Here is a 23,854-nt window from a genome sequence, read left to right as displayed (position 1 = left end):
CAAGCCAAGAAACACATTTAAAATTTATTTTTCTCCTAGACTACAAGTCAACATTATGAAAACAGTGCCAATTAGAAATCTTAACAATAAAAGCTTCCACAGAAAGATAGGTCTGTATGCATACACACATAGCTCCTAGTTTTAAATAAAAACTTTCAAGTGACAGACAACAGTTACAGCAATTAAAACACATACACTAGATGACTTATGTCTTTTCAGGTGTGCACTTTTCAAATCTTCAAGATTTGCAGAAGAGTTTTTTTCAGGTGTGGGACCTGGGGGGTTGGGAGGAAAGAGGAGAAAAAAAACCTCATGTTAAAACCCCAGTTCATGTTTAGAACACTTAAAAAAAAAAAGACTAATATTTCAAGGTAATATGGACCCACAGCACTGGATTTAGAGTTATAGGACCATATGTTTAGAGTTGGAACAGAGCTTAGAAAGCCATCTAAGCTCCTCATTTTACAGAGAAGGAGACTAAGACAGAGAATATAATTATTAGAGACAGAATTAGAAAACTTGGGTTCAAATTGTGGCTCTGCTTTTTCTAAACTGGGTGATCCTATATATACACCAATCTCTCAGGGCTCCAGTTTACTAATATGTAAAATGAGGAGGCTGGAAAAGACAACCCCTCTAAAAGTCTAGGATTTAGTAATTTTTTTAAAAAAGTTGGAATTAGTATTTCAATGTCCACCAAGAATATGAAAGGAATTAAACCCTTCAAATTTTTTTGTAATTTATTTGCTATGAACAAGACATTTTTCAGAGAGGATTCATAGCTAGAAATGATATCTGAATGTATATTACCACTAATGATATTTATCACTGAGTGCTTACTGTGAGATTGTCATGAAAATTATAGTCAATATTCTCTCATCTTTCAAAGTTCTAAGAACAAAATAAACTTATTGTTAAACTTTTGAGGCTGTTCATGGCATGGTTAATATATGACCTTAAAAAGTTGCAGTTAATAATGCTTAAAACAGCTCTAGGGGCAGCTAGATGGTGCAATGGATAGAGCACTGGCCCTGGATTCAGGAGGACCTGAGTTCAAATCCAGCCTCAGACACTTGGCACTTACTAGCTGTGTGACCCTGGGCAAGTCACTTAACCCCAATTGCCTCACCAAAAAAAACCCCAAAACCCCAACAAAACCGCTCTAGATTTTTTTTTTTGGGGGGGGGGGCGGGTTATACTAATTCCATTTGTATGTTGTTCCCTCTAAATTGGTCTTTTTTTTTTTTATACAATTACTTCAAAACCCTTAAGATCTCTCACCTTTACATGTGACCACTTGTAAAACAATTCCTGCGATGCCTTTCTTTGTTCTAATAGGTTCAGCACCAAGCCAACAAGTACTTTCAGGATCTGAGCTATCACATTTTACCCATAAAGGAGGAAGAGGCTTAACTGGCCTTTTAATGTTCAAATGGGTCATATTTGGATTTTGTGTCATGGTGTAAAGTCCAATCAGCTGCCTGAAAAACAGAATTTCAAAGAATTTTAGGTACAGGCTGGGATTCAAGTTGAAAAATCATGATTCTGACAAATCTTGAGTTTCTTATGAATATGTGCTAGATCATAAAATGCTATCTTAAAGCTGTAGAAAATAACTTTTTCTGTGACAGTTTTTTTGTATCCCAGCACTTGGGAGTGCCAGGGAACTAATCAATGATTAGTATTTCTTAACTGATTCTTTTCTTTACAACAGCAATAAGAAACTGTGTTAGAGAACAAAAGTTTTAGGCAATTAAAAAGAATAAACCATGAAACTATTAAATTCTCCTAAAAAAGAAGAAGGGCAGGAAGCAAGTGCTGAAATGTACTTGAGAATATTCTTCTTTTTTCATGAAGAGGAACATTTGTCATATTTTCTTCCCATATTTCGGAAATTGGTTTACATTATTACTCCTAGAAAAGGAGAAGTACAGACATACTGTCCTAGATATTTTAAACCCCGCCAAACTGACAGTGGTAAAAATTAGGAACAAATTAATTAATTACTTTGAGCCTGTCTCCTTCTATCCCAGATGGTTATAACGTTTGTACTACTTAAATCACACATGGTTGTTATGAGAAAAACACTTTGAAAACTGCAAAGTTCTCTATCAATGTGAGTTATTATTCCTATGTCCTTTTACTCCTGAAATTATTTTTGAGATCAATACACATTTTTAAAAGTCTTTCTCCTTTAAAAAAAACTTTTAAAAAGGAAACTCACCTGGCTCTCTTAACAGGTAAAGCAAGTGGTCCAAAATTTTTATTCATGGGGAAGTCGGAAATCATTGATTCTTCAGACTGTGATTCTTCTGTACGTTCCATTTCCTTTTCTTTTGAACGCTTTAACAAATATTTTTAGCATTATAAGATTATGGATCATAACTAAAACAGCCTTAACTTTATTAAAAGTGTTAATAACTGAAGAAAACATTTGTCATGGATATCCAAAGACGGAAAAGAAGGCCACTACTTAACACCATAAAGCAAAACAGAATCCATTACCCACTTTCCTAGAATTCACCATTCAACTTTCATATGGCTACCACAGGGAATAGGAACACTTATATAGAGACTATATCCTTTCCTACCAGCAACAACCCTAATAAGAGGCTCTCTTCTTTTTCCACACATCACTTCTACTGCTATCACCCGAGACTTAAGGGCATCCCCTCTTTTGGCTCCAAGACAGCAGCTTTCCCCTCTTATCTGCACACTCTCAATCGCCCACTCTGCTTGCCATTTAGAGTAAAATTCATTTCTTTACTAGAGTATGAAAATTCCCAAAGTATAAACTATACCTATTTCATCTTCAGTCCATGTTTCTGTCAATGTCAATATTCATTCCATCAATAAAGACTATGATTCCCTATACCTTTTTCAACCACAGCAATGAGTAAAGTCTAAGTAGTTGTTATAGCCAAAATATTCATCACAACATGACCAATTTTCTCAAGATGAGCTAGCTGATCTGAACTGTGTTGGGCTGATTCTTGGATGATGAATGGATGGAGCCCAACATCTATTCATCAATGAAGGCATTAGAGTGGTAGGACATACCAGAGTGTAAAGTCTTTGAAGACCCAGGGTAATCTCTTTACCATGACAAAGAATCAAAACAGAACTTCAGTTCAAGATAGAGTTAAAATATACTCAAGTAAATTACAGGTACATAGCATAGTTACAAAATCTGGTCTTGCCAGGTTAATAAATCTTAAGAGCATTTCAGTTCTGAGTTTTTCCAAGCTCATGACCTTGAAAAGCTCAAAAGCTCTTCAACCTCAACCCTTTCTAGCCCAAACTGCCTGACTTCCCAAGAAGTTTGACTTTTCTTCATGGTAGCCCCTGTCATCAAGAATGTTACTCTTTCCTCAGGTAGACTTCCCATATCAATCTCAATGGGCATGGGAGTTTTCTAACATAAAGGAGCTATGCCTATGATGAAAGACCAGCAGTACCTGATAAAGATAATGAACATGATAATGGTAGGAAGAATCCTGGAATAGGAATCTGGAGATGTAAACTCTAGACCCAATGACACTCCTCTGGAGCTATGACTTAGGACAAGTCATTCTGCCCTGCTGACCTCTGGCCCATCTGAAAAATAAGGGAGGTAGTACATGGACTTCTAAAGTACCCTTCTTCTCACTACAGCTCCCTTACTGAGTTCTCATGGTTGGGTTTTCTCTCCTGAAGGATGGTCTAATGGATGGATAATAGGTAATGGATAGACTTGAAGGCAGAAGGCTCTGGGCTCAGATCTAGCCTGTGACCCTTGCTGGCCATGTGACCTTGAGGCAGGCACTCATTCTCACCTGCAAAAATTAGCGGACTGGACTGAATGCCCTCCAATGTCTCTTCCAGGTCAACATCTATGATCTTATGATCCCTAAGCTCAGGCTGAATTATACTCTAGGCAGTAACCAAGCGCTCCAAGAAGCATTCTTCCTGGTCCTTGGTCCTAGGTGTCTCCACAAACTCTCTTTCTCCTTTTGGATGCTAGTTAATCTATCCTTATGTAATCCTGACTGATTTTTGTTCTTCACATTTTTTTTAATCCCTCTTTCCTAGCCCTGGATTCAACCTCATCTTTCAACCTTTCAATTATTTTCTTCTTTACCCATATCCTGACTATCACAAATGGATACTTCTAAAATTCCCTCATTAACACAATAGGACCTAAGATAGCTCCTGTCTATAGCAAAAAAAGATACACACGTCCAATGTGCAGGGGAATATATCACAGGGCCTCCATGTTCCTGATGCCCTGAACCCGTAGGAGGATGCTAAGTGTTCCTAGGGAACAACCAGCTCCAACTGTATAATTGTTATTTCTTTGTACTCTGCAGAAAGGTTACCTAACATGAGGTCTAGTCCCAAACCATGTTAAGATTGGTATAGCTGTTACATTATCAGCTCCTATGGCACCCAAACAATTACAATGCTATTTTACATTTTTGAAGCATTTAATGCTTTTCAAGTGCTCATTTCAATACCAATTTGGGGGGGGGGGGGCAATGAGGGTTAAGTGACTTGCCCAGGGTCACACAGCTAATAAGTGTCAAGTGTCTGAGGCCGGATTTGAGCTCAGGTCCTCCTGAATATAGGGCTGGTGCTTTATCTACTGTGCCACCTAGCTGCCCCTCAATACCAATTTTCAAAGAAAATGTCTATTTGACTGCTTCCCCCCACCTAGAAATATCTCCAAATATATTATTTTGTCCCTATTACACTAAAATGAACTTACTCTAATAAAAATAAAGCAGCTTATACCTCATCTCATTTCTTATCAGGCTGCACTACTTTGGAATGTCTCTAAATTTTCCACCACGCCCCAGGAAGCACATTATTGGAAAAATTTCATCAACCTCCAAGATCAGATCAGCCTAGGAACTCCACCTTATCACCACCCTCAGTTTGTCTGATTGAAAGGTGGAGCCATGGAGGGAGTTCAGCTCAGAACAGTACATTTCTCATTTAGCTGAACTACTTTGGAAAGTCTCTGGCTTTCCCACTATGCTGCTCTTCCTGCCCAGGGTTCCTTCTTTGCTGCCCCTCCTTTTCAGCTTTCTTCTCCCATTAGATTGGAAGATCCTTGAGGGCAGGAACTGTTTTTCTTTTTTTCATATTTGTATCCTTAGCACTTAGCACTATGTCTGGTGCACAGTAAGTGCTTAATAAATCCTGACTGATCTAAAACTACGTCAGGCAAGACCAAGCAACTATTATAATAGGAAAAAAAGCTATCACAGTTGTAAAGCCGTGTATAATGATAATGATTTATAAATAGTATCCTCGCTCTTTTGATATTAATTCTCCATAACTAACCTACCCAACCCCCCTATGCTATTGCTGTAGACATATTAATCAATTACCTTATGGCACCATTTACCAGCTCTGGGTCTTCCCAGTCTAAAACACCCTGTCCTGGCCACCACCACTTCCCTATATGTTGTCTTTCTGAAACTAAAAATTCCTGAGTGGTAGGGACTGTCTCTTGTATTTTCATCCCCTAGTACTTAGCACAGTGTTTGGCACATCCTAAGTGCCTTTTTTTTTTGGGGGGGGGGCAGGGCAATGAGGATTAAGTGACTTGCCCAGGGTCACGCAGCTAGTGTCAAGTGTCTGAAGCTAGATTTGAACTCAGGTCCTCCTGAATCCAGGGCCAGTGCTTTATCCACTGCACCACCTAGCTGCCCCAACATCCTAAGTACTTAATAAATTAAATATAGTATAGAAATATCAAAGTGCCCTGGAAATTTATCTTGCTTTAAAAATAGTTAATACACAAAAATAAAAGGAAAACTTTAAGTAAATATTTATAAATAAGAATATAGAGCCACTATGCACTAAAGAAAAGATCTAAAATTTGTTGCACATTTGTGAACATTTCCAAAGTGACTATGTGATCATTAAGAATTAAACAAAAAACCCAGTCCCACTTACCACTTTCTCCATAATTAATCTCATCCCATATTTATTCCCAAAACTTTCCATAAGATTTGGCCGATTTTCAGTAATCAATTTCACTTGGACATCAGTCTGTCAAAAACAGGTGAAATTATACTCATATAAGTTGAGTAAATATACATTTCTCTAAGGAACTGTAAAGTCATATAGTAAAATTCCATTTTCACAAATTTTAACATAAATGCCAGTTCTCTGAAAGGAAAAGTAGAAAAGAAGACCTGAGTGAGGCTTACAAATATTTTATGGAAACTGAATGGTAAAGCAAGAATGATGAATTAGTTAGGAGTCAGAAAATCTGGATTCTGGTATTAGCTCTGCCATTAACTAGTTATGTGTGATTTTTAAACAAATCATTTCACCACTCCTGGCTTGTTTCCAAATCTATAAATGAGCAGATAAAACTAGATTGTCTCAATAGTATTTATAGATATTTGTGTTTGGTATGTTCTTTTTTCATTTTCTCCACATCGATATCAATGCTTTAAAAGCTTTGTAAAGTTCATTAATAACTCGCCCTCTACCTCATTTTGTATTTGCTATCTTTACCACAAAATTAATAGGCATTCTTTCAGTATTGCATAATTTAGGACTTTAACATATCTCTTATAGGGCTAATACATAATCTAGCTGATTCACTAACTGTATAATGTATGCATGTAGATATAGTTCATACAGACAAGTCTGAAAGCTCCCTGGAGACTAAGCCTATCTATTTTACACACTTTATTTTTTAACTTTCAGTAGCAAAGGACACAGCTCGACTTATTAAACCCCAACAGATTACTAAAGGGGCATAATGAGAGAAAAGGGATTGGCATATTTTACCATCTAATTAATGCTTTAAATATAAAATTATACAAAATAAATTGAACACTTGCATTTTAAAATATCTTTGATGGAATAATCTTAGTTTTTATCCAACCCATAAAAATAAGCATTTTACCCCACCAAAACTCTATAGATTTTTATATTCTAGGTTAGAGTATATTGTGTAATATAATGGAAGCTAGGAAGACCATAGTTTATCACCTAAGTTTCCTAGGTTAGTGACAATGGATCATGAATACACGATATGAAAATGATTTAATTAAAAATAAACTTCTCCTATACAGCTACATTAAATAAAAGCAAACAAATCCCTGGAGCTGATATGCAGTATTTCCTCTTGAGATGTACAAATGGTGGGTATTTATTAACTTATACATACAATGTTAATTAATTTTAGGTATGAAGGGGAATTGTTTAATAGTACAAAAAATAACTTTTTATACCTCATAGAAAAATGGCTCTTTCTTTTTTTCTTCAATTGCTCTGAAACAGAAGTATTAAGATGAAGTTAAATTTACTGTAAGAATAAAAATAATTGATATTACTATAAGGATTTAAGGTTTATAAAATGCTTTCCTTACAACTGGTAGGCAGCTATGTGGTGCTGTGGATAGAGAACACTGCCCAGAGTCAAGAAGAGCTGAGCAGAAATCTGGCCTTAGACACTTACTTATGACCCTGGGCAGGTCATTAAACCTCTGTGTCTGTCTCAGTTCCTTCAACTGTAATATGGGGGTAATAGTAATACCTACCTCCCAGAATTATTGTGAGGATCAAGTGAGATATTTGTAAATTGCCTAGAATGTGCCTGGTAGGAGAGGAGGTGCTTAATAAATGCTTGTTTCCTTCCTTCCATCCTATATGCCAAAGGGCTCAAAGGAAAAAGAAAAGGACCAATAATATTCATAGCAGTTCTTCTGTAATGGCAAAGAGCCAACAATTAAATGGGTGACTGGATATTGACTGAACAAAATATGGTATCTGAATGTAAAAGAACAGTGTTACTACCATAAGAAATTATAAAAGGGGAAGTTAAAGAAACGTAGTAAGACTTTTAAAGTAGAATGAAGAGATTAGAACCAGAACAATTTATACAATATTGTAAAGAGAAATCCTTCTGAAAGACTTAGGGACTCTAATCAATGCAATAAACAACCCTGGCTCTAGGGGTGATGAAGCATGCTCCTGCCAGGACAGAAGCAGTCTTGAAATACACAGGATTTATGTCTAGCATATAACTAACCAATTTGGGATTTTTTTTTGCTTGACTGTGTGTTTCTGTTAATAATATTTTTTTTCTTTTTCCCCAAGTGGGGGGAAGGGAGGGAAATGTTTGTTAATAAAAAATACATATTTTGAAAACAGCCAATACATTGTATATGTATTATCATTTCCTTTCTGTGGATGAAGAATCAGAGGTTTACATTACACAGCTAAGAGTCTGAACTGAACTTGGAAGTCTAATTTTTAGTTCAAGTCCAATGTTTTTTCTATTACTCCATATTATGTATCCAGTTATTTTAAGATATTCAAGATTTAGAAATACTTTTCATCTTTTTTCATCCCTAAGCAAAAGCACCAACACTAAGCGAAACAAGAAATAGAGGGTGCCACTGGCAGGCTTAACTTCAAGAAGGGAAAAGAAAAAAAAATATTAGATGGGCAAAACCCAAAAATAAAGCAACCCACATTCATCCCAGATGCCATTTTCTGTGATGCAGGAAAACTTTTATCAGTGAAGGGGGAGGGGAGTAGGAAGGAACAATCCAGAAGCTCGAAATCTTTCTGCTATGTAAACAGACTCCAGGCCAGTCGAAATGGGATGCACCATTAGAACCCCTTACTGAAAATAAGTTGCTCCCAAGTACAGACCGAATTGTAGTTCCGTGTCTTACAATAAAGAGAATTCTACTTTCAAACACCCAAGTACAGTTTGTTTCTAAAATTACCAAATAAAAAGGTTGCCACCCCCACCCTTCCACTCCCGAACCCGACGGCCTGTGGCGAGGCTAAGACAAAGCCGATGGAAAGGAGCAGGTGCGCAGCTGCTGCCTCCTAAGCCGCACTTAATCCTGGTAAACTCTTAGGGCTGCTGGATGCTTAAGGCCCCAACCCTTCGTCTACAGACCAGGGGCCCTCGAAGGGGGCTGACTCGGCCCAGGCTCGTCCCGCAAGGACAATAAGGGCGGCATTGGCGATGGCCTTCAGGAGGGGACCGGCCCCTGGACCCGTCCACCTTGCCGCATAGTCCAGGCCAAAGGCTTCGGACTAGGGAGACGAGCAGGGCAGAACAAATAACTGCCCTGCAGGAGGGGGTGGGGCAGACAGGCCTGAGGACTGAAGCCTGAAGCGGGGCCTGGCCGAACCGAGCTCAATGCCCGTTCTCATCGCCCCATCTGAGGCGGAGAGGTGTACAGAGCGAAAAGGCACACAAAAGCGACACGGGTTGGGGAGACAACTCACTTGATGAGAAGATCGTACAGGCCAGTGGCCGCCTGATTCACGTTGGGCAACATCTCGTCTCTAAACGATCCGAGCTCCGAGGCCACGTCTGCGCTCAAGTACGCGCCCAGCCGCTGACGTCACAGGATCATGACCCACTCCGCCCCTCCGGACTATATTTTGCCCCGAAGGGAACCCTTGCGTGTTTTACACTAATTTTTAAAATAATTTTCATGTCATTCAATGAGTTTTCTCATTTAAATAATATCTCCTTCTCGACTGAAAAAAAAATGCTAGAAACTTTGAGGAAGATTTTACGAATGACATCAGACCCCACCCCCTTTTGGTATCATTCCGCAAAAAAAAGAGTCCCTTACGTCTAACCTATATTGAAAACTTCAGGATCATTTTAATCGATTAGTTTCACCTAAATAGGAGCAAATTGCATGTTTAGAAAATAAATACCGGGTATAGAGCTGTTCCTCTCTTCTTCATTGGTTTTTCACTGGTGCAGTGCGCAGGAGGAGGGATACATATAATTGTAAGTCGGTGCTGAGCATTTCCTTTTCCTGTGGGAGCCATCGGGCGGAGAGGAGCGTGGCTCTTACTCTCCGGTGCCCGCCATGGTGAGTGAACCTTTTGCGAGGGGCAACCCCAGTCAGAGAACCTAGGGTGGGAAACCTGGGGCTCCGGACAGCGGAATCAAGATGAAAGGAAGGAGAGGGAGAAAAGCTAGAGCCCCTAAGAACGCCGCCTCTGGCTTGGGGTGGGTGGTGTGGCGGAAGGGCAGCCATTTTAGAGGCAACGTGTGTTTGTGGGAACGGGCAAAAAATTCGGAGGCCTGCCAGGGTGTGCATTCTGTGCGTTTAAACAGGATGAGGGCGCCGGGTAATTGGGCTGCCGATCTCCTGGGATTCAGAGCGGCCCAGATCCGGTAAAGCGCATTTAGTGGAGCCTAGGACCTCACGTGGGAATGAATTTAAGGAAAAGAGGTTGTTTTAGGCCTTACTCTGCCTTAGAAGTATCGATGCCACATGTTCTTGAATGTTCACGAGGCAGTAAGGCCTACGGTACAATTAACTGATTTCAGTAACTGTAGTGTAATCTGACAATGCATTTTGATATCTTGAAAGAAAACTGCGATGTAGGTGTAGTTACTATCCCTGAACTTAGAGGAACCAGATCCAAAGCAAGGCTAACCTCAGTTGAATGAATGAATCCCTAATGAGATCCAGAAGATGGAATCAAAATCTTAAGCTATTCGTGCTTGTGTGTTAAGACTGATTTGAAGGTTTTGTATGGGACTAGTTCCGTTTTAGTCTCTTCAGTGAAGTCTTTGCAACCATATAAAGTCTGTTAAAAGATGGCCTGGGAAGACTATCATTGCTATGATGTCGTAATTTGCGTCTTACCTAGCGTTCAGCGACAGTTGCCTGCTGTCAGTAAGCTGGCGCTTTCTGGGTGATGATTACTTGAAACTGAGCAATGTTCTTGGGATTCTTGGAGAAGGAAAATGGCTGCTCTTCTTCCTAATGTGGCTTAAAGTGCTTGTTCTTTCTTTCCCAGGCTTGTGTACGTCCCTTGATATCTGTGTACTCCGAAAAGGGGGAGGTATCTGGCAAAAATGTTACCTTGCCTGCTGTCTTTAAGGCTCCAATTCGTCCAGATATTGTAAATTTTGTTCATACCAACTTGAGAAAAAATAACCGGCAACCTTATGCTGTCAGTGAATTAGCAGGTATGGATGGGCATTTATATATATAGCTTGGGTTTTGATTTTAAAAACAAACCATGAGTTTGGAGAAGTATGGGCTTTAAAAGCCAAAAAAGGAACCACCTGTATTTTAATTAAATCGGTAATTTTGTGAGTTGTGCAAGGTGTGGCTCCGAAGGGAAACTCTTGAATGCTACACAGAAATGATGAGATTTCCACTTCATTGGTCCGTGTTTCTGAACCACATGATTTTTATGGAAGTTCTGATAGTGTGTGGTACATGTATTCAGCTGGGGTGGGTTTGCTATATTAACTCACTTGCCCTCTACTTAACCTGCTTTTTTATTTTTCAGGTCATCAGACCAGTGCTGAATCTTGGGGAACTGGCAGAGCTGTTGCTCGAATTCCTCGTGTTAGGGGTGGAGGCACTCACCGCTCTGGCCAGGGTGCTTTTGGAAATGTATCCTTTTCCTTCGTTTTTTGGATTCCCTAAACATAGTATGAAATTAAAGTTAGGAAAATTACTTCTAGAAATCCCTGTTTTGTGCTATTCCTTCTAGCAATCCCATGAGGCGGGGAAGTATTGCTAATGTGTGTATCCATAGAAGACATCTCTCCAGGTCTTTGCCCATAGTTAGTACTAAATCTTTAAGGGGTGGGGAGGGTGTGACAAAATTAGCTTGCTATGATGCTGTAATTTGCGCCTTACTCTGTTCTCAGTGACAGTTGCCTGCTGTCAGTAAGCTGGTACAGAGGGTTGCTGAAAATGTTTCTCTGAGCAAGACCTAAGTAAAAGTTTTTCAAATGTTTTTAAATGATAAATTGGATTCTTGACTGAAAAATAGATGTGTCGAGGAGGTCGCATGTTTGCTCCTACCAAGACTTGGCGCCGTTGGCATCGCAGAGTGAACACAACACAAAAACGTTATGCCATCTGCTCTGCCTTGGCAGCCTCGGCCCTGCCAGCACTGGTCATGTCAAAAGGTATGTTTAGTTAGAATGCTTTGCGTGAAGGACACTTAGCTGTTACAATACAGACCTCATTATTTTACTGGGGGTGTCTAAACATATACCTTTTTTATGAAATAAATATAATTTAAAAAACAAAATAACTACAGAATGCCACACTCAAGACCTTTAGAAACCCAATTACAGTGTGCTCCTTAAGGGAAATAAAAGGGGATAGCTGGGTGGTACAGTGGATAGAGAACTGGCCCTGGAGTCAGGAGGAGTTCAAGTCTGGCCCCAGATTTACTTACTGATGTATGACCACCCCGGGCAAGTCACAACCCCAATTGCCTTTTAAAAAAGGCCTTCCTAAGTAGCCCATGGCAGTTTGGTGTTCCTGCTGGAAAGCACCCTGGCAGATGTCTGGTCTGTATCAGCATCTTTTAACATGAATCAATTCCAAATGGGTGGTGTGGCCTGAATATTAAAAATCATTCCATAAAAAGAATGAGGAAGCAGAAACAGACCACACGGTTTAACTATGGCAGGGGAATGAATTAATTCTTCATCAATATATGCTTTAAGTGAAGTAGCTTCACAGATAGGTTTGGTGAAATAATGGAAATAAATTGGATTCCACTTTGTTTTTGTCACTAGCTAGCTTTGCCTGTGACTTTGAACATTGTCTGGGTTTGTTTCATCTTACTAAGTAATCTTGACTGCATTTATTGATTCTGTTAGTCTACCTTGGCCCATTTTCCCCTTTTAGTGTAGAGAACTCTGAAATTCTGCCTCAGATCCATGTTTTGGGAACCAGTAATACAGAAGGGAGAGGGAGGGGGAAAAGAAATAAAATAAGCATTTATATAGGGCCCACTATTTACCATGCAATTTACAAATATTTTGTTTGATCTCACAACCCTGCAAGGTAAGGTTATGCTGTTATTGTCCCCATTATACCTATAAAGAAAAGAAACTGAAGTAAACAGGTTAAGTGACTTCCTGGGATTACACAGCTAATAAGGGTCTGAGACCAGATTTCAGCTCTGGACTGCTTGATGCCTAGCTTTCTATTTATTTTGCCGCCAGCTGCCAATGTCTAATTTGATAGTTCTGAAACCTAACTGCTGTGTCTCTTGTGTCTGGCTTTATATGGTCAAGAAATTTTTTTATTTTTTAAGTGAGGCAATTGGGGTTAAGTGAGTTGCCCCAGGGTCACACAGCTAGTAAGTGTCAAGTGTCTGAGGCCGAATTTGAACTCAGGTCCTCCTGACTCCAGGGCCGGTGCTCTATCCCCTGCACTACCTAGCTGCCCCAAGAAAAATTTCTTGAACTTATTTTTCTATGGAATTGTCATGGACTAGTATAACTAAAATAATTTATTTTACTCAGGTCATCGAATTGAAGAAGTCCCAGAACTTCCCCTAGTGGTTGAAGATAAAGTTGAAGGGTATAAGAAGACCAAGGAAGCAGTTTTGCTGCTTAAGAAGCTGAAGGCATGGAATGACATCAAAAAGGTGAATTGATTATATTTTGTCTCACTAGACGTACAGAGGAGCAACACCTAAAATTTGGAAATGAGATTTTAATATTCAGATTTTGTTTAATCATCTCTTAGAGGCAGCTTGCTTAGTATAATGGAAAGAGCTAGATGTGGGAGTTAAGGGGAACTCCTTGCCCCTGAGACCTAATACATTTGTTGCCTTTGTAAGTCACTTGACCTCCCCTAAGCTTAAGCCTCTTATCTGTGGAGTGAATTGGGAAAGATTTCATATTAGGGGGTGGTTTTTTGAGCTGAACCTTGAAGGAAATAAAGGAGACCCTCTGATATAAAAATCAAGGGAGAAATTTACAGGTGTGAAGAGTGGCCTTTACAAAGCATGGAGAGAAGGGTATAGAGTGTTCATGTGTGAGGAAAAGCACCAAGGTCAATTTGGCTGGACCTCAGAGGGGAAGTAAATTGAAATTGCAAAGACAGATTTGACCATCAGGAGTCCAGTGGAGTTGCATGAGATTAAAACTTAGTCTAGTTTCTTGCCTCCAAATATGAGACAGCCTTGTAATGATGAGATTCCACTTCATGGTCCGTGTTTCTGAAACAATGTGATTTTGTGGAAGTTCTGATACTTGGTTGATGTAGTTATATTGGTGGGTTTTTTGGTTTTAGTTTGAGTTGCTGATTTTTTTTTTTCCCCTTTTTTTACCCCCTTAAGGTCTATGCTTCTCAGCGTATGCGAGCTGGTAAGGGTAAAATGAGAAACCGTCGTCGGATCCAGCGTCGTGGACCTTGTATCATCTATAATGAAGATAATGGTATTATCAAGGCCTTCAGAAACATTCCTGGTAATTTTTTCCCAATATACTATAAAAATTAATGGTTTCATTAGTGTGAGCACTCTACCTCTGATCTAGGGGCAACTTCTAGTAGGCATTCTTGTATTTAGCCACATTTGAAAGTTTTTCTGTCTGACTTGCTGGAATTTAAGGTCCACTAGCATGGCCTTTGAAGAGTTATGGTCACATTACAGTGGGACTTAGCTTCTTTCTCTGAACATGGAAAATGGCCATGTAAAGATGAGATTCTATTTCATGGTCTGTTTTTCTGAAATACATGATTCTGATAACTTGGTTGATGTACTATAATTAAATTGGACAAAACTTAGTTTGTGATGTATTCCAGTATAACAGTTTTTATTTAAATGCCTTTGTCTATGTGGCAAGAAAGTTAGGTGGGTTATTATATATGGTGAAACAGTTCTTCATACTTTGCTTTACCTTATAGGTATAACTTTACTTAATGTGAGTAAATTGAACCTTCTGAGACTTGCTCCTGGTGGGCATGTGGGGCGTTTCTGTATTTGGACTGAAAGTGCCTTCCGCAAGTTGGATGACCTGTATGGTACATGGCGCAGGCCTGCTATCCTGAAGAGTCACTACAAGTAAGTGTTCTCAAAATGGGACTGTTCAGTACTACTGAAATAAGAATATTAAAAATGATGAGATTCCACTTCATTGGTCCGTGTTTCTGAAGCCTGTGATTTTAGTGGAGGTTCTGATTCTGGTTTTTTAATGGTGAGATGTAGCTCAGATTTTTTTTTTATTTTCATTTTAAATCGCCCGTTGATTTTCACAAGAAACATCTGAATTTTCCCCCTTTCAGTCTTCCCATGCACAAGATGACCAACACAGACCTTACTAGGATTTTGAAAAGCCCAGAGATTCGGAGAGCCCTCCGTGCACCACGGTAAATTGTTACTGCTTTTCAATCATTGGCAGTTAAAACTTGACAGTAATTAGAGCTTTGCTTTTGTTTATTAGTGGTGAAAGGATATTCTGCCTCTGAAAGTATGTTAAATATGTTCACTGCTTTGCAGCAAAAAGATTCATAGACGAGTACTCAAGAAGAACCCACTGAAGAACTTGAGAATCATGGTGAAACTGAACCCATATGCCAAGACAATGCGCCGGAATACAATTCTCCGCCATGCTAAGAATGTGAGTGATACGAAGTTAGATACACATACTGGCTTTCTTTCAATTTTTGGTTGCCTTATTTTCTTTCCAATCCTTTACAGCGGAGAATCAGAGAAAATAAGAGAGCTGCCGCCCTAAAGAAGATTATGGAGGCCAAAAAAGAGGCAGAAGAGAAGAAGAAGCTTGTAGGTAAGAAGCAGCTTGCAGGAGCAAAGAAGGCTCCAGGGCAGAAGAAACCAGGAAAGAAGCTTCCAGCAGCAAAGAAACCTGGGGAAAAGAAGCCTGCAGCTGAAAAGAAATCTGCCACACAAAAAAAACCTGCAGCTGAGAAGACCCCTGCATAAACTCAGCATATCAATATCCATTGGGCCACAATCCATTATGTCAATATTGTGAATTTCTAAAGAATAAATACTAAAGTGGCTTTGGGAAAAAAAAACCTGGAAAATAATTAATTTTTTTTTAAAGATAGTCTTCACTTTTCACAAATAGAAGCGTCAAAGCTTGAATTAACCTGGTTGCTTTATAGGTGGTGTTATATGATTGGGCCTTGAATTAAAGGTATTTAACCACATCTTCAAACCAAGCCTGTACCTGTTATGTATAGGCCCTTAAAGTTTCGAGATGGTTCTAAACTGGGTAAAAGGAAGTGGAGAATTCCAGTTAGTCAATTGGAAATTAAGTACCCCCCATTCAGTATTCTCTTCAGTGGGGATGGGGCACCAACAATACCCCAAACTGTATAGGACTCCAAATACATGAGAGGTTAGGGAGGGAGGAGGGTGAGGACAGCCATCCTGGGCCTGGACTCCTCTTACTATTGCATTAAAATTTGGACATTTATCTGTGGCCCTAAGAAAGTCATTTGACCCTGTATGCCTCGGGTTTCCTCTTCTGTAAAAATGAACGGGAAAGAAATGGCAAACAATAGAATCTGCCCAAAAAGTCTCAAATGGGGACTTGAGTTAGGTTAAATCAGGGAGAGTGGGGGCAACCCGCTCCGGAGTTGCAGTATAATACCAGGTGGCCCACGGACGGGTGGCGTGGCGTGTCGAGGGGGAGCTGCAGCACCGCAGAAGAGGCCCCGACCACGGCCTGAAAGCCCATAAAAACGCTTCGGGCCTCGGTGCCACTAGGAGGCTCCCTCTGCAGAAAGGGGCCCGCGAGGGATCCCCCTCGCCAGCACGCCCAGCCTCCATGCGTTACCGAGAGTGAGGGCACAAAGGGCCTTCGAGCTTGTTGCTCGAATCACTGTCTTAAATTGCGCCCCTGTGGGTGGTTTTTTTGTGTTGTGGGCGCTATCCGCGCGGGGCGAGATGATGAAGCGGACCTACCGCTTCATGAATGCCAGGTAGTTCGTCCTCCAGCCCGGTCCCTGCTGCTGCCGCTTTAGTCCAAGCCCAAATCTCCCACGCTGCTGTGGGAGGGAAGGTAGGGAAAGTACGGCTCACTGGAATTCGAGAGGGGAAACAGCCAACCAATCCCTAGAAATAGCTTCCGGCGCCTACGATAAGAGGCCCCAGTGGGAGGGTGTCGAAAACCGGAAGTGATTCACTCGCCCTTTTCTAAGATGTCTGCTTGCCCGGCCTCTTCCGCATGGGGCCTCGTTGTCGTCAAACGGCTGCCTCCCCACGGGCGCGGCCTGAGAGAGGGAGGCGCGGCGAAGGCGACGAGCAGGCAAGATGCTGAGCCGGCTGCAGGAGCTCCGCAAGGAGGAGGAGACGCTGCTGCGGGTGAAGGCGGCGCTGCACGACCAGCTCAATCGGCTCAAAGTGAGTTCGCCATTGGCGACCCCGAGGCTCTGGGGGCCTAGCGCGGTGTAAAGGCGGAGCCCCTCGAGGGGCCGCCTCCTGGAGGGAGGGGAGGGAAACCGAGCAGAGGCGTGGCTGAGATCTAGGCCTGCGGAAGCGAGCAGCCACGCCCCTTCTGCCCAAAACCTACCTCCCTACGTGATCCTCCTTATCTTTCCTATCCTTCTATCCTTTCTTTCCTTTCTTCCTCTCTCCCTCCCTCTCTTCCTAACTTCCCTCCCCATCCATCCGTTCATTTCCCTTCAACAAGCATTTATTGAGTACATGCTAAGCTCCAGGCAGTGTCGAGACACGGGGATACAAAAACAAATAAAAATGGTACCTGCCCTCAAGTACATTGGGGGAGATGGGGAAAACAGGATGTACATGGATAAGCAAATATAAAATATGTAAAAAGTAAATACAGAAAATACAGAGTATTTTTCCGGAGGGGGGGCGGGGGGCGTATCAAGGAAGGCTCCTGTAGGAAGTCTCTTCATCTGTTTCAACCTTTTTTTCCTTTTCTTTTGGAATAAGACAGATCTCTAAACTAAGTGATACCTTGAGAAAACCTCAATACTTGCTATCAAGAAATAAATAATCGAGGCAGCTAGGTGGCGCAGTTGATAAAGCACCGACCCTGGGTTCAGGAGTACCTGAATTCAAATTCGGCCTCAGACACTTGATACTTACTGGCTGTGGGACCCTTGGCAAGTCATTTAACCCTCATTGCCCCGTCAAAAAATTTTTTTTAAAAATTTATAATCTAGTAGGGGATATAAGGAACACACAATTCCAATACTAGCTATAATGCAGTCCCTCAGGTGGTATTAAAGAATAGTTCAGAACTCAAAAGAGGGAGAAATTTCTCACTCTGCCAAATCATTGAAAGCTTCATGGAAGAGTAGGCATTTGAATCAAGTCTTGAAGGATGAATAGGATTTCAGCCGATAAGGGGATAAAAGCACCAAAGCAGGTAAGGTAGTGAATCACAGGATAAGCTAGTAGGCTAATTTGACTTTAGGATGTTTAAAGAATAGTAATGTGAGTTGTCTGGATTGGTCATTTGGGAGCAGATCTTATCATCTCAGAAAAGATCTCTGGGCTCATGGAAGACATCATTTGAAGGTTACTTCTTTTCTCACCTTGAATGCTTTTCTCATCCACTTTTCTAACCTCTCAAGTCACTTTCTTGATACCTGATCAATCTAGGCTAGAGATCTGTCTTATCTTTGAGATAAATATATATATATATATATAATCTGTGTAATTTGTTAGTTATCTTTTCCTGTATTCATGTCTCCTCTCTCTCTTCCTTGCTACATGGTTTCAGAGACTTGTGTATCATACTTCCATATACTCTACAGTGCCTATCACAGTAGCTGTTCAGTTAGTTGATGATGATGGTAATCATCAATGGGAGGTAGCTTGGGCTACTGGAAAGAATAAGCGGATGACGGTTTGAACTCTGACTTTGGTTCTTAGATCACTTAATCCCTTGGGACCTCAGTTTCCTAATCTGTAAAATGAGGCAGTTGTAGTAGATGATCACAAAAGATTCCTTCCAATTTTAAGACTTCTGCTCCTATGACATCTATCTCCCATGCTCTCCCCTGTACTCCCACCTACACCTTCGACACAAAAGCCATCCTTTCTTTGTGGTTCCTAGCCTCCTTGACGCCTGACTGTTCAGGCAAAATGTTAACTGGCTGGGAGGATGAGACCCGTCTCTGTTCCCCTTGGAGATGTTCAGGCTTCATAGTACTTGCCTTAAAGTGAACTCAACTGCATGAGGGTATAATGATTGGAATGACGCCACCTGCTGGAGACTTACTGTAGAAGAGTTCTGCCCATGAAGCGAAGGTCTTTGAGGGCAAGACCAGGAGTCAGGAAGTGACGCGGGCTAGTGGGAGGAGGAAGGAAGAGACTGGCGCTCAGTCTCGCGCTCTTTTTCCTGAGGGCGCTGGCGGAGAAGGGAGCTAGAAATGTGCTCTCCCTTTAATAGATAGGAATCTAGGCCTTTTTCTCTCTCTTTACCAAACTCTTATTCTCCTTAATAAATGCTTAAAAGTCTAACTCTTACTAAAGCTTATAATTTATTGGCGACCACTCATTAGATATTTTAGACAGACTAGCTAGAATTTTAACCCTTAACAAGGGGTATTTACTGGCTTTTCAGTTATGCTCAACAATTTGAATTGTGCAGGGGAAGCCCCATGGGAAGGGGGTCTTCCTTTGCCCTCTTCCCAGTAAGGACAATGCTCAGGAGCTCTGTTCTTCCCACCCACTGCTGGTAGCAGAGATCAATCACGGGACCCCATTTCATTTTCTCTCCCTTGGCATACAGTGTGACCTTTTGTTTTTTTCCTCTTCATTGTAAATAGTGAAGTAGAAGGCAAAATGACCCAATTGTCTCATGTTTTAGGTTGAAGAGCTGGCCCTTCAATCAATTATTAGCTCCAGAGAAAGGGAAGGGATGACCCATTCTTCACCTCTAACAGAAGAACCAGAAAATGTAAGCATAAACAAATGTGGGACTGTGGAAAACTGGAATTTAGAGTTATGGTATAATTTCCTGCCTTTTGGTAATACCAATCAGCATAAAATCACATTTCTGAGATTGAGGGACTTTAGAAAGTTATGATAAATTTCATTAATTACATAGATTAGTCTGTAATTTGCTTTTGCACAAACTCGATTTTCACCACTTTTTTTTTTTCCGGATTGCCTATTCCTCTCTGTTCATCTGTCATTTCACTTATTCTGATAATTCTAGGCATAATGTTGAGAAAGAATCTAATTTGTCATGTGTAAAAGCTGTTAATATTTTGGGAATGTTACATCCACATTGTAATAAACATGCTTGAAAGAGCTATCAGAATCATATAGCTTAAGAACCAGAGTTAATGCTATAGGAACTTTATTTCCCAGGCCATCCTTTGGATAGTAGTTCAGTTTAGCCTCAAGATAGGACAAAAATGAGTTTTGCTTCTTAATCTGGCCTTCTCTCATCAAAGGACCTGAGGTAATCATTCAGCAAGCATTTGTTAAGTGCTTGCTATGAACCAGGCCCTGGGACATTTTGCTGGAATCATCTGTTTCTTCTGTAATAAGAGATGAATGAATGACTTTCCCTAAGGGAATGCTAAATACATTTAATAAATTTCAGATCATTCAGAAATAAGGTTCAGTTAGCCTTAGTCTGACTCCTGTCACATAACCTACTGAAAGACTCATGTTTGTTGTTTTGTTTGTTTGTTTTTTTAGTTTTTAAAGTGAGGCAATTGGGGTTAAGTGACTTGCCCAGGATCACACAGCTAGTAAGTGTTAAGTGTCTGAGGCCAGATTTGAACTCAAGTACTCCTGACTCCAGGGCTGGTGCTCTATCCACTGCGACACCTAGCTGCCCCCAAGACTCATGTTTGTAATGCAATTAAGTAAAACGTCTAATCTGAAAGTATGTGAGGAAACATAAGGATATGACTGTATATTCTGTGAATCTGAGTCTTCAATGCCTTAAAGATGAGATGAGAAAAAAAAAGATTTAATTTTAGTTTTAAGACCTGGCTTCTTTTAAGTGTTGTTTTTAATATTAATATGTAATCTCTCTTTGGCCACATCAGATCTTGGTGCAGGTAGATAATGAAACTTCCATCAATCAAACTGAATTACAGCTGAGCACAAGAAATCATGCTCAAGAAGAGGAAGAGGAGGAGGAGGAGGAAGAATCTGATTCCTAAAGGAAAAAGGGAAAAATCAGGATTAATTATTTATCTAAGTTAATTTTAAGATTCAGCAACTTTCTCTATTCAAAGAAACCATTCCAGCACAGTCATTATGGACTTGCTAACAGGGAATGAAGAACTGTCAGAAAATGTGTTATTAAAATGACACCATAGCTCACTGAAGCTGTTGTGTTGAGTTAAAACAAAAACTGACCATAGGTAGGAAATTCAAGGCTATTTTAATCACTGAAAAAAAGGTCAAGTTCAAAGTCAAATTAGATACATATACATACTAGAGATAAAACTCCGTGTCACTATCTATTGAAATATTCATGTATTTGCAACCAGAAAAGTTTAAATGTAAGCCAGCCCTCACATTTTTCTAATGCATATTGACAAGACATGCTATTAACTCCCTTGTGCACAGAGCAAAGGTGTGTTATAGGGTCTAGAATCTAGTAGATAGAAAGGTGAAGAAGTATAATGGGATTTAGCTTCACATATAAAGAACATAAGCTGTTTAAATGCCACTCTGAGTAACAAAGAGCTCAGATATGCTGCTTGGTGTGGTTGTGAGATATCTTAATTTGAGTTAACATATTGTGGGAAAATGTGGTCAGAGTAAATTTTAGATAGAAATGCTGTCTACTAGATACCAAAGGAGAAGAGCCAAACCATGTTCTTTTAGAATCCATATTGTAATAATAAAACTGAAATCATTTAAAAAATCATTTTTGTATTTAAGGAAATGTGCCATATTTTTAAAAATGTCTTAGGAAATACTTGAGTAGATTTTGTTTTTGTTTTTTTACAATAAAGAGAAAATGGCTAAAGAAATAACATAAAAACTTCTCATCTGTGGTCAAAATTCATTTCTATGCTCTTTCCCTTCTCACAGGACTACAGTTAATTTAGTTCAGACTTGCACAAAATATAGCAGCCCCAAACACAAAGAAAAAACAACAGACGTTATTATGGAATGCTTTTTATGTATGCAATCTAAAAATCAAGTCTTCATTAAATTAGAAACTGTTATCTAGTAATCAGAAACTGAATCAAACACAAACATTTTTCTTTGAAAATAGTATCTAATGTTCACTTTAGAAAGTAATTTTTTATTCACTTTAGTCAGTGTGGTGTCAATTTCTAGGGGCAGCTAGGTGGCAAAGTGGATAGAGCACCAGCCCTGGAGTCAGGAGAACCTGAGTTCAAATCCAGCCTCAGATACTTGACACATACTAGCTGTGTGACCCTGGGCAAGTCACTTAACACCAATTGTCTCATCAGAAAAACCAAAAAATAATAATTCCTAGGACATAGAGAAGTTTTGAGTAAGTTCTAAGCTTGGTATATAAATGGAAACCAGGAAGACTGCAACACACAGCAACACTAATTATTCTTAGTTAAACTAAATTGTATTTCTCCTTTGGGGTATGACTAGAGAAAAGTGAAACACTAAAGTTAATCAGGGCTGAAACTCATCTTGACCAATGCTTCAGTGATAAGTGCCAGTGTACAGTAGCAGTGAGTAATCAAGGATTTATGATATAAATTATTCCAGTTATGAAACCTGAAAACTGACCAAAATATTTCAAGTCACCTCATGAGTTTAGATCGAGATGATACTATCATAGCAGTGTTATACCTACAGATGACTATTTTGCCTTTTCTAAAATAAAGCAAGGAATTTAAGTCATGGATGTTTGTCCTTTTTAATTGGATCACAAAAATCTCATTTAAGTTCTAGTGTCCAGTAGGTCAGGGATCAGCATACCAGAAGATGCTTCCCAGAATTTTTTTTCATGTGATAAAGCAAAAGTCCCCTTTGTCAAATATTTTTATTGGCTGTGCAGTCTTGTTCTTACAAAGAAGAAAATGAGGGAGGGAGTTTCAGGCAATGTCATTCAAGTTTACATGCAGTAAAAGCCCAAACAGCCATTTAAAGAAATGTTAAACCTTAAAAGGGAATAAATTGCTAGGAATGTAGAATTCATTTGGTGACTTAGTGTTGTAACAAAATTCTGCTTGCTCACCTGTGAATAGCATTAGCACAAAGCACAAATTATGTGCAACCTTTTAGTGCCATGAGCAAGATGTTTTGGAAACCAATTTCCACATTTTTATATGACTACAGTGCTATAGAAATCAGTCCTACTGATAGCAACAAATGAGGAAAGTTTTTTGTTAGTCATTTCAAAAATATCTACTTCCTTAACTAAGTTGGTAAGAAAGGTCGTCCTATATACTTAAACATGTATCTGACTATTCTGGAGCTATGGCTTCAGTATAATTAGAAAATAAGAAAGGGATACAACTCTCAACAGCCACCATACATAGGCAAACACTTGCATTCTATGGCCACTAATGACTCCCAGAAGATATAAGAATACTCCAGCTTAGAAAAATCTGTTATAGCCACTTAAGCACACTTAAGTGTTATATTGCAAAAAGAAAAAAAATACAAGATTATGAAGAGTTAAGATTCCCAAGACCCTTCAGATTTGTCAATTTTTTTTTCCAGACCATTACCCTTTACTCTTGAAAGATTGGGGGGGGGGGGCAGCTAGGTGGCACAGTGGATAAAGCCCTGGATTCAGGAAGACGAGTTCAAATCCGACCTTGGACACTTGACACTTACTGGCTGTGTGACCCTGGGCAAGTCACTTAACCCTCTCATTGCCCCACCAAAAAATAAAAAAGATACGGGTGGGCATCAGATTGGCTAGGATGACAAACAAGGAAAACAACAAATGCTGGAGGGGATATGGGAAAGCAAGTGTACTGATGCATTGTTGGTAGAGCTATCAACTAGTCCAATCAATTTGGACAATTTGGGACTATGCCCAAAAAGGTATTAAACTGAACATATCCTTTGACTCAATGATAACACTACTAAGTCTGTAACCAAATGTGATCAATGAAAGAGTAAATACAAGGACCCATATGTACAAAAATATACTAGC

General features: G+C 39.9%; 3 protein-coding genes and 5 non-coding genes across 10 annotated transcripts in view; 7 read left to right on the top strand and 1 right to left on the bottom strand.

The window, feature by feature from the left end:
• ZWILCH (zwilch kinetochore protein) overlaps nucleotides 1-9,445 on the bottom strand; it is a 29,386-nt gene extending 19,941 nt beyond the window's left edge. The window contains exons 1-6 of one of the 3 annotated variants that reach the window (XM_043982601.1): nucleotides 9,262-9,445; nucleotides 7,242-7,281; nucleotides 5,947-6,042; nucleotides 2,225-2,343; nucleotides 1,282-1,481; nucleotides 196-275 (exon numbers count right to left, since the gene is read on the bottom strand). In XM_043982601.1, coding sequence (XP_043838536.1) covers nucleotides 196-275; nucleotides 1,282-1,481; nucleotides 2,225-2,343; nucleotides 5,947-6,042; nucleotides 7,242-7,281; nucleotides 9,262-9,314 — 588 coding nt within the window. In that variant the 5' untranslated portion in view covers nucleotides 9,315-9,445. The remainder of the gene's footprint in view (nucleotides 1-195; nucleotides 276-1,281; nucleotides 1,482-2,224; nucleotides 2,344-5,946; nucleotides 6,043-7,241; nucleotides 7,282-9,261) is intronic. The other 2 variants (XM_043982602.1, XM_043982603.1) reach the window with 2 other exon arrangements.
• A 346-nt stretch (nucleotides 9,446-9,791) lies between these two features.
• On the top strand, nucleotides 9,792-15,815 carry RPL4 (ribosomal protein L4). Its single transcript, XM_043984699.1, has 10 exons — nucleotides 9,792-9,866; nucleotides 10,807-10,978; nucleotides 11,308-11,414; nucleotides 11,800-11,938; nucleotides 13,295-13,419; nucleotides 14,116-14,245; nucleotides 14,685-14,841; nucleotides 15,063-15,146; nucleotides 15,277-15,397; nucleotides 15,478-15,815. The coding sequence occupies exons 1-10, from the start codon at nucleotides 9,864-9,866 to the stop codon at nucleotides 15,718-15,720; spliced, it is 1,281 nt and encodes a 426-aa protein (XP_043840634.1). The 5' UTR covers nucleotides 9,792-9,863; the 3' UTR covers nucleotides 15,721-15,815.
• Nucleotides 10,625-10,725, top strand: LOC122745056. Its single transcript, XR_006355349.1, has one exon. It is a non-coding gene; the product is annotated as a small nucleolar RNA SNORD16 (small nucleolar RNA).
• Nucleotides 11,153-11,225, top strand: LOC122745053. Its single transcript, XR_006355346.1, has one exon. It is a non-coding gene; the product is annotated as a small nucleolar RNA SNORD18 (small nucleolar RNA).
• LOC122745055 lies at nucleotides 11,636-11,735 on the top strand. Its single transcript, XR_006355348.1, has one exon. It is a non-coding gene; the product is annotated as a small nucleolar RNA SNORD16 (small nucleolar RNA).
• On the top strand, nucleotides 13,960-14,030 carry LOC122745054. Its single transcript, XR_006355347.1, has one exon. It is a non-coding gene; the product is annotated as a small nucleolar RNA SNORD18 (small nucleolar RNA).
• LOC122745052 lies at nucleotides 14,891-14,962 on the top strand. The gene has a single exon (XR_006355345.1). It is a non-coding gene; the product is annotated as a small nucleolar RNA SNORD18 (small nucleolar RNA).
• Nucleotides 15,816-16,927: 1,112 nt separating the features above from the next.
• SNAPC5 (small nuclear RNA activating complex polypeptide 5) lies at nucleotides 16,928-23,121 on the top strand. Its single transcript, XM_043984700.1, has 3 exons — nucleotides 16,928-17,148; nucleotides 19,592-19,681; nucleotides 20,790-23,121. The coding sequence occupies exons 1-3, from the start codon at nucleotides 17,059-17,061 to the stop codon at nucleotides 20,904-20,906; spliced, it is 297 nt and encodes a 98-aa protein (XP_043840635.1). The 5' UTR covers nucleotides 16,928-17,058; the 3' UTR covers nucleotides 20,907-23,121.
• Nucleotides 23,122-23,854: the final 733 nt, after the last annotated feature.

The sequence above is a fragment of the Dromiciops gliroides genome, chromosome 2 (genome assembly GCF_019393635.1).
Source record: "Dromiciops gliroides isolate mDroGli1 chromosome 2, mDroGli1.pri, whole genome shotgun sequence".
Lineage (NCBI taxonomy): Eukaryota > Metazoa > Chordata > Mammalia > Microbiotheria > Microbiotheriidae > Dromiciops > Dromiciops gliroides.
This window is presented reverse-complemented; position numbering and strand designations above follow the sequence as displayed.

Excerpts from the sequence above, each read along its gene's own strand:
- RPL4 (XM_043984699.1), top strand. Across the intron at positions 14,842-15,062 it reads ATCCTGAAGAGTCACTACAA|TCTTCCCATGCACAAGATGA; the intron begins GTAAGTGTTCTC and ends TCCCCCTTTCAG. Across the intron at positions 15,398-15,477 it reads TTCTCCGCCATGCTAAGAAT|CGGAGAATCAGAGAAAATAA; the intron begins GTGAGTGATACG and ends AATCCTTTACAG.
- SNAPC5 (XM_043984700.1), top strand. The coding sequence starts at position 17,059 with ATGCTGAGCCGGCTGCAGGAGCTCCGCAAGGAGGAGGAGACGCTGCTG. Across the intron at positions 17,149-19,591 it reads ACCAGCTCAATCGGCTCAAA|GTTGAAGAGCTGGCCCTTCA; the intron begins GTGAGTTCGCCA and ends CTCATGTTTTAG. Across the intron at positions 19,682-20,789 it reads TAACAGAAGAACCAGAAAAT|ATCTTGGTGCAGGTAGATAA; the intron begins GTAAGCATAAAC and ends TGGCCACATCAG.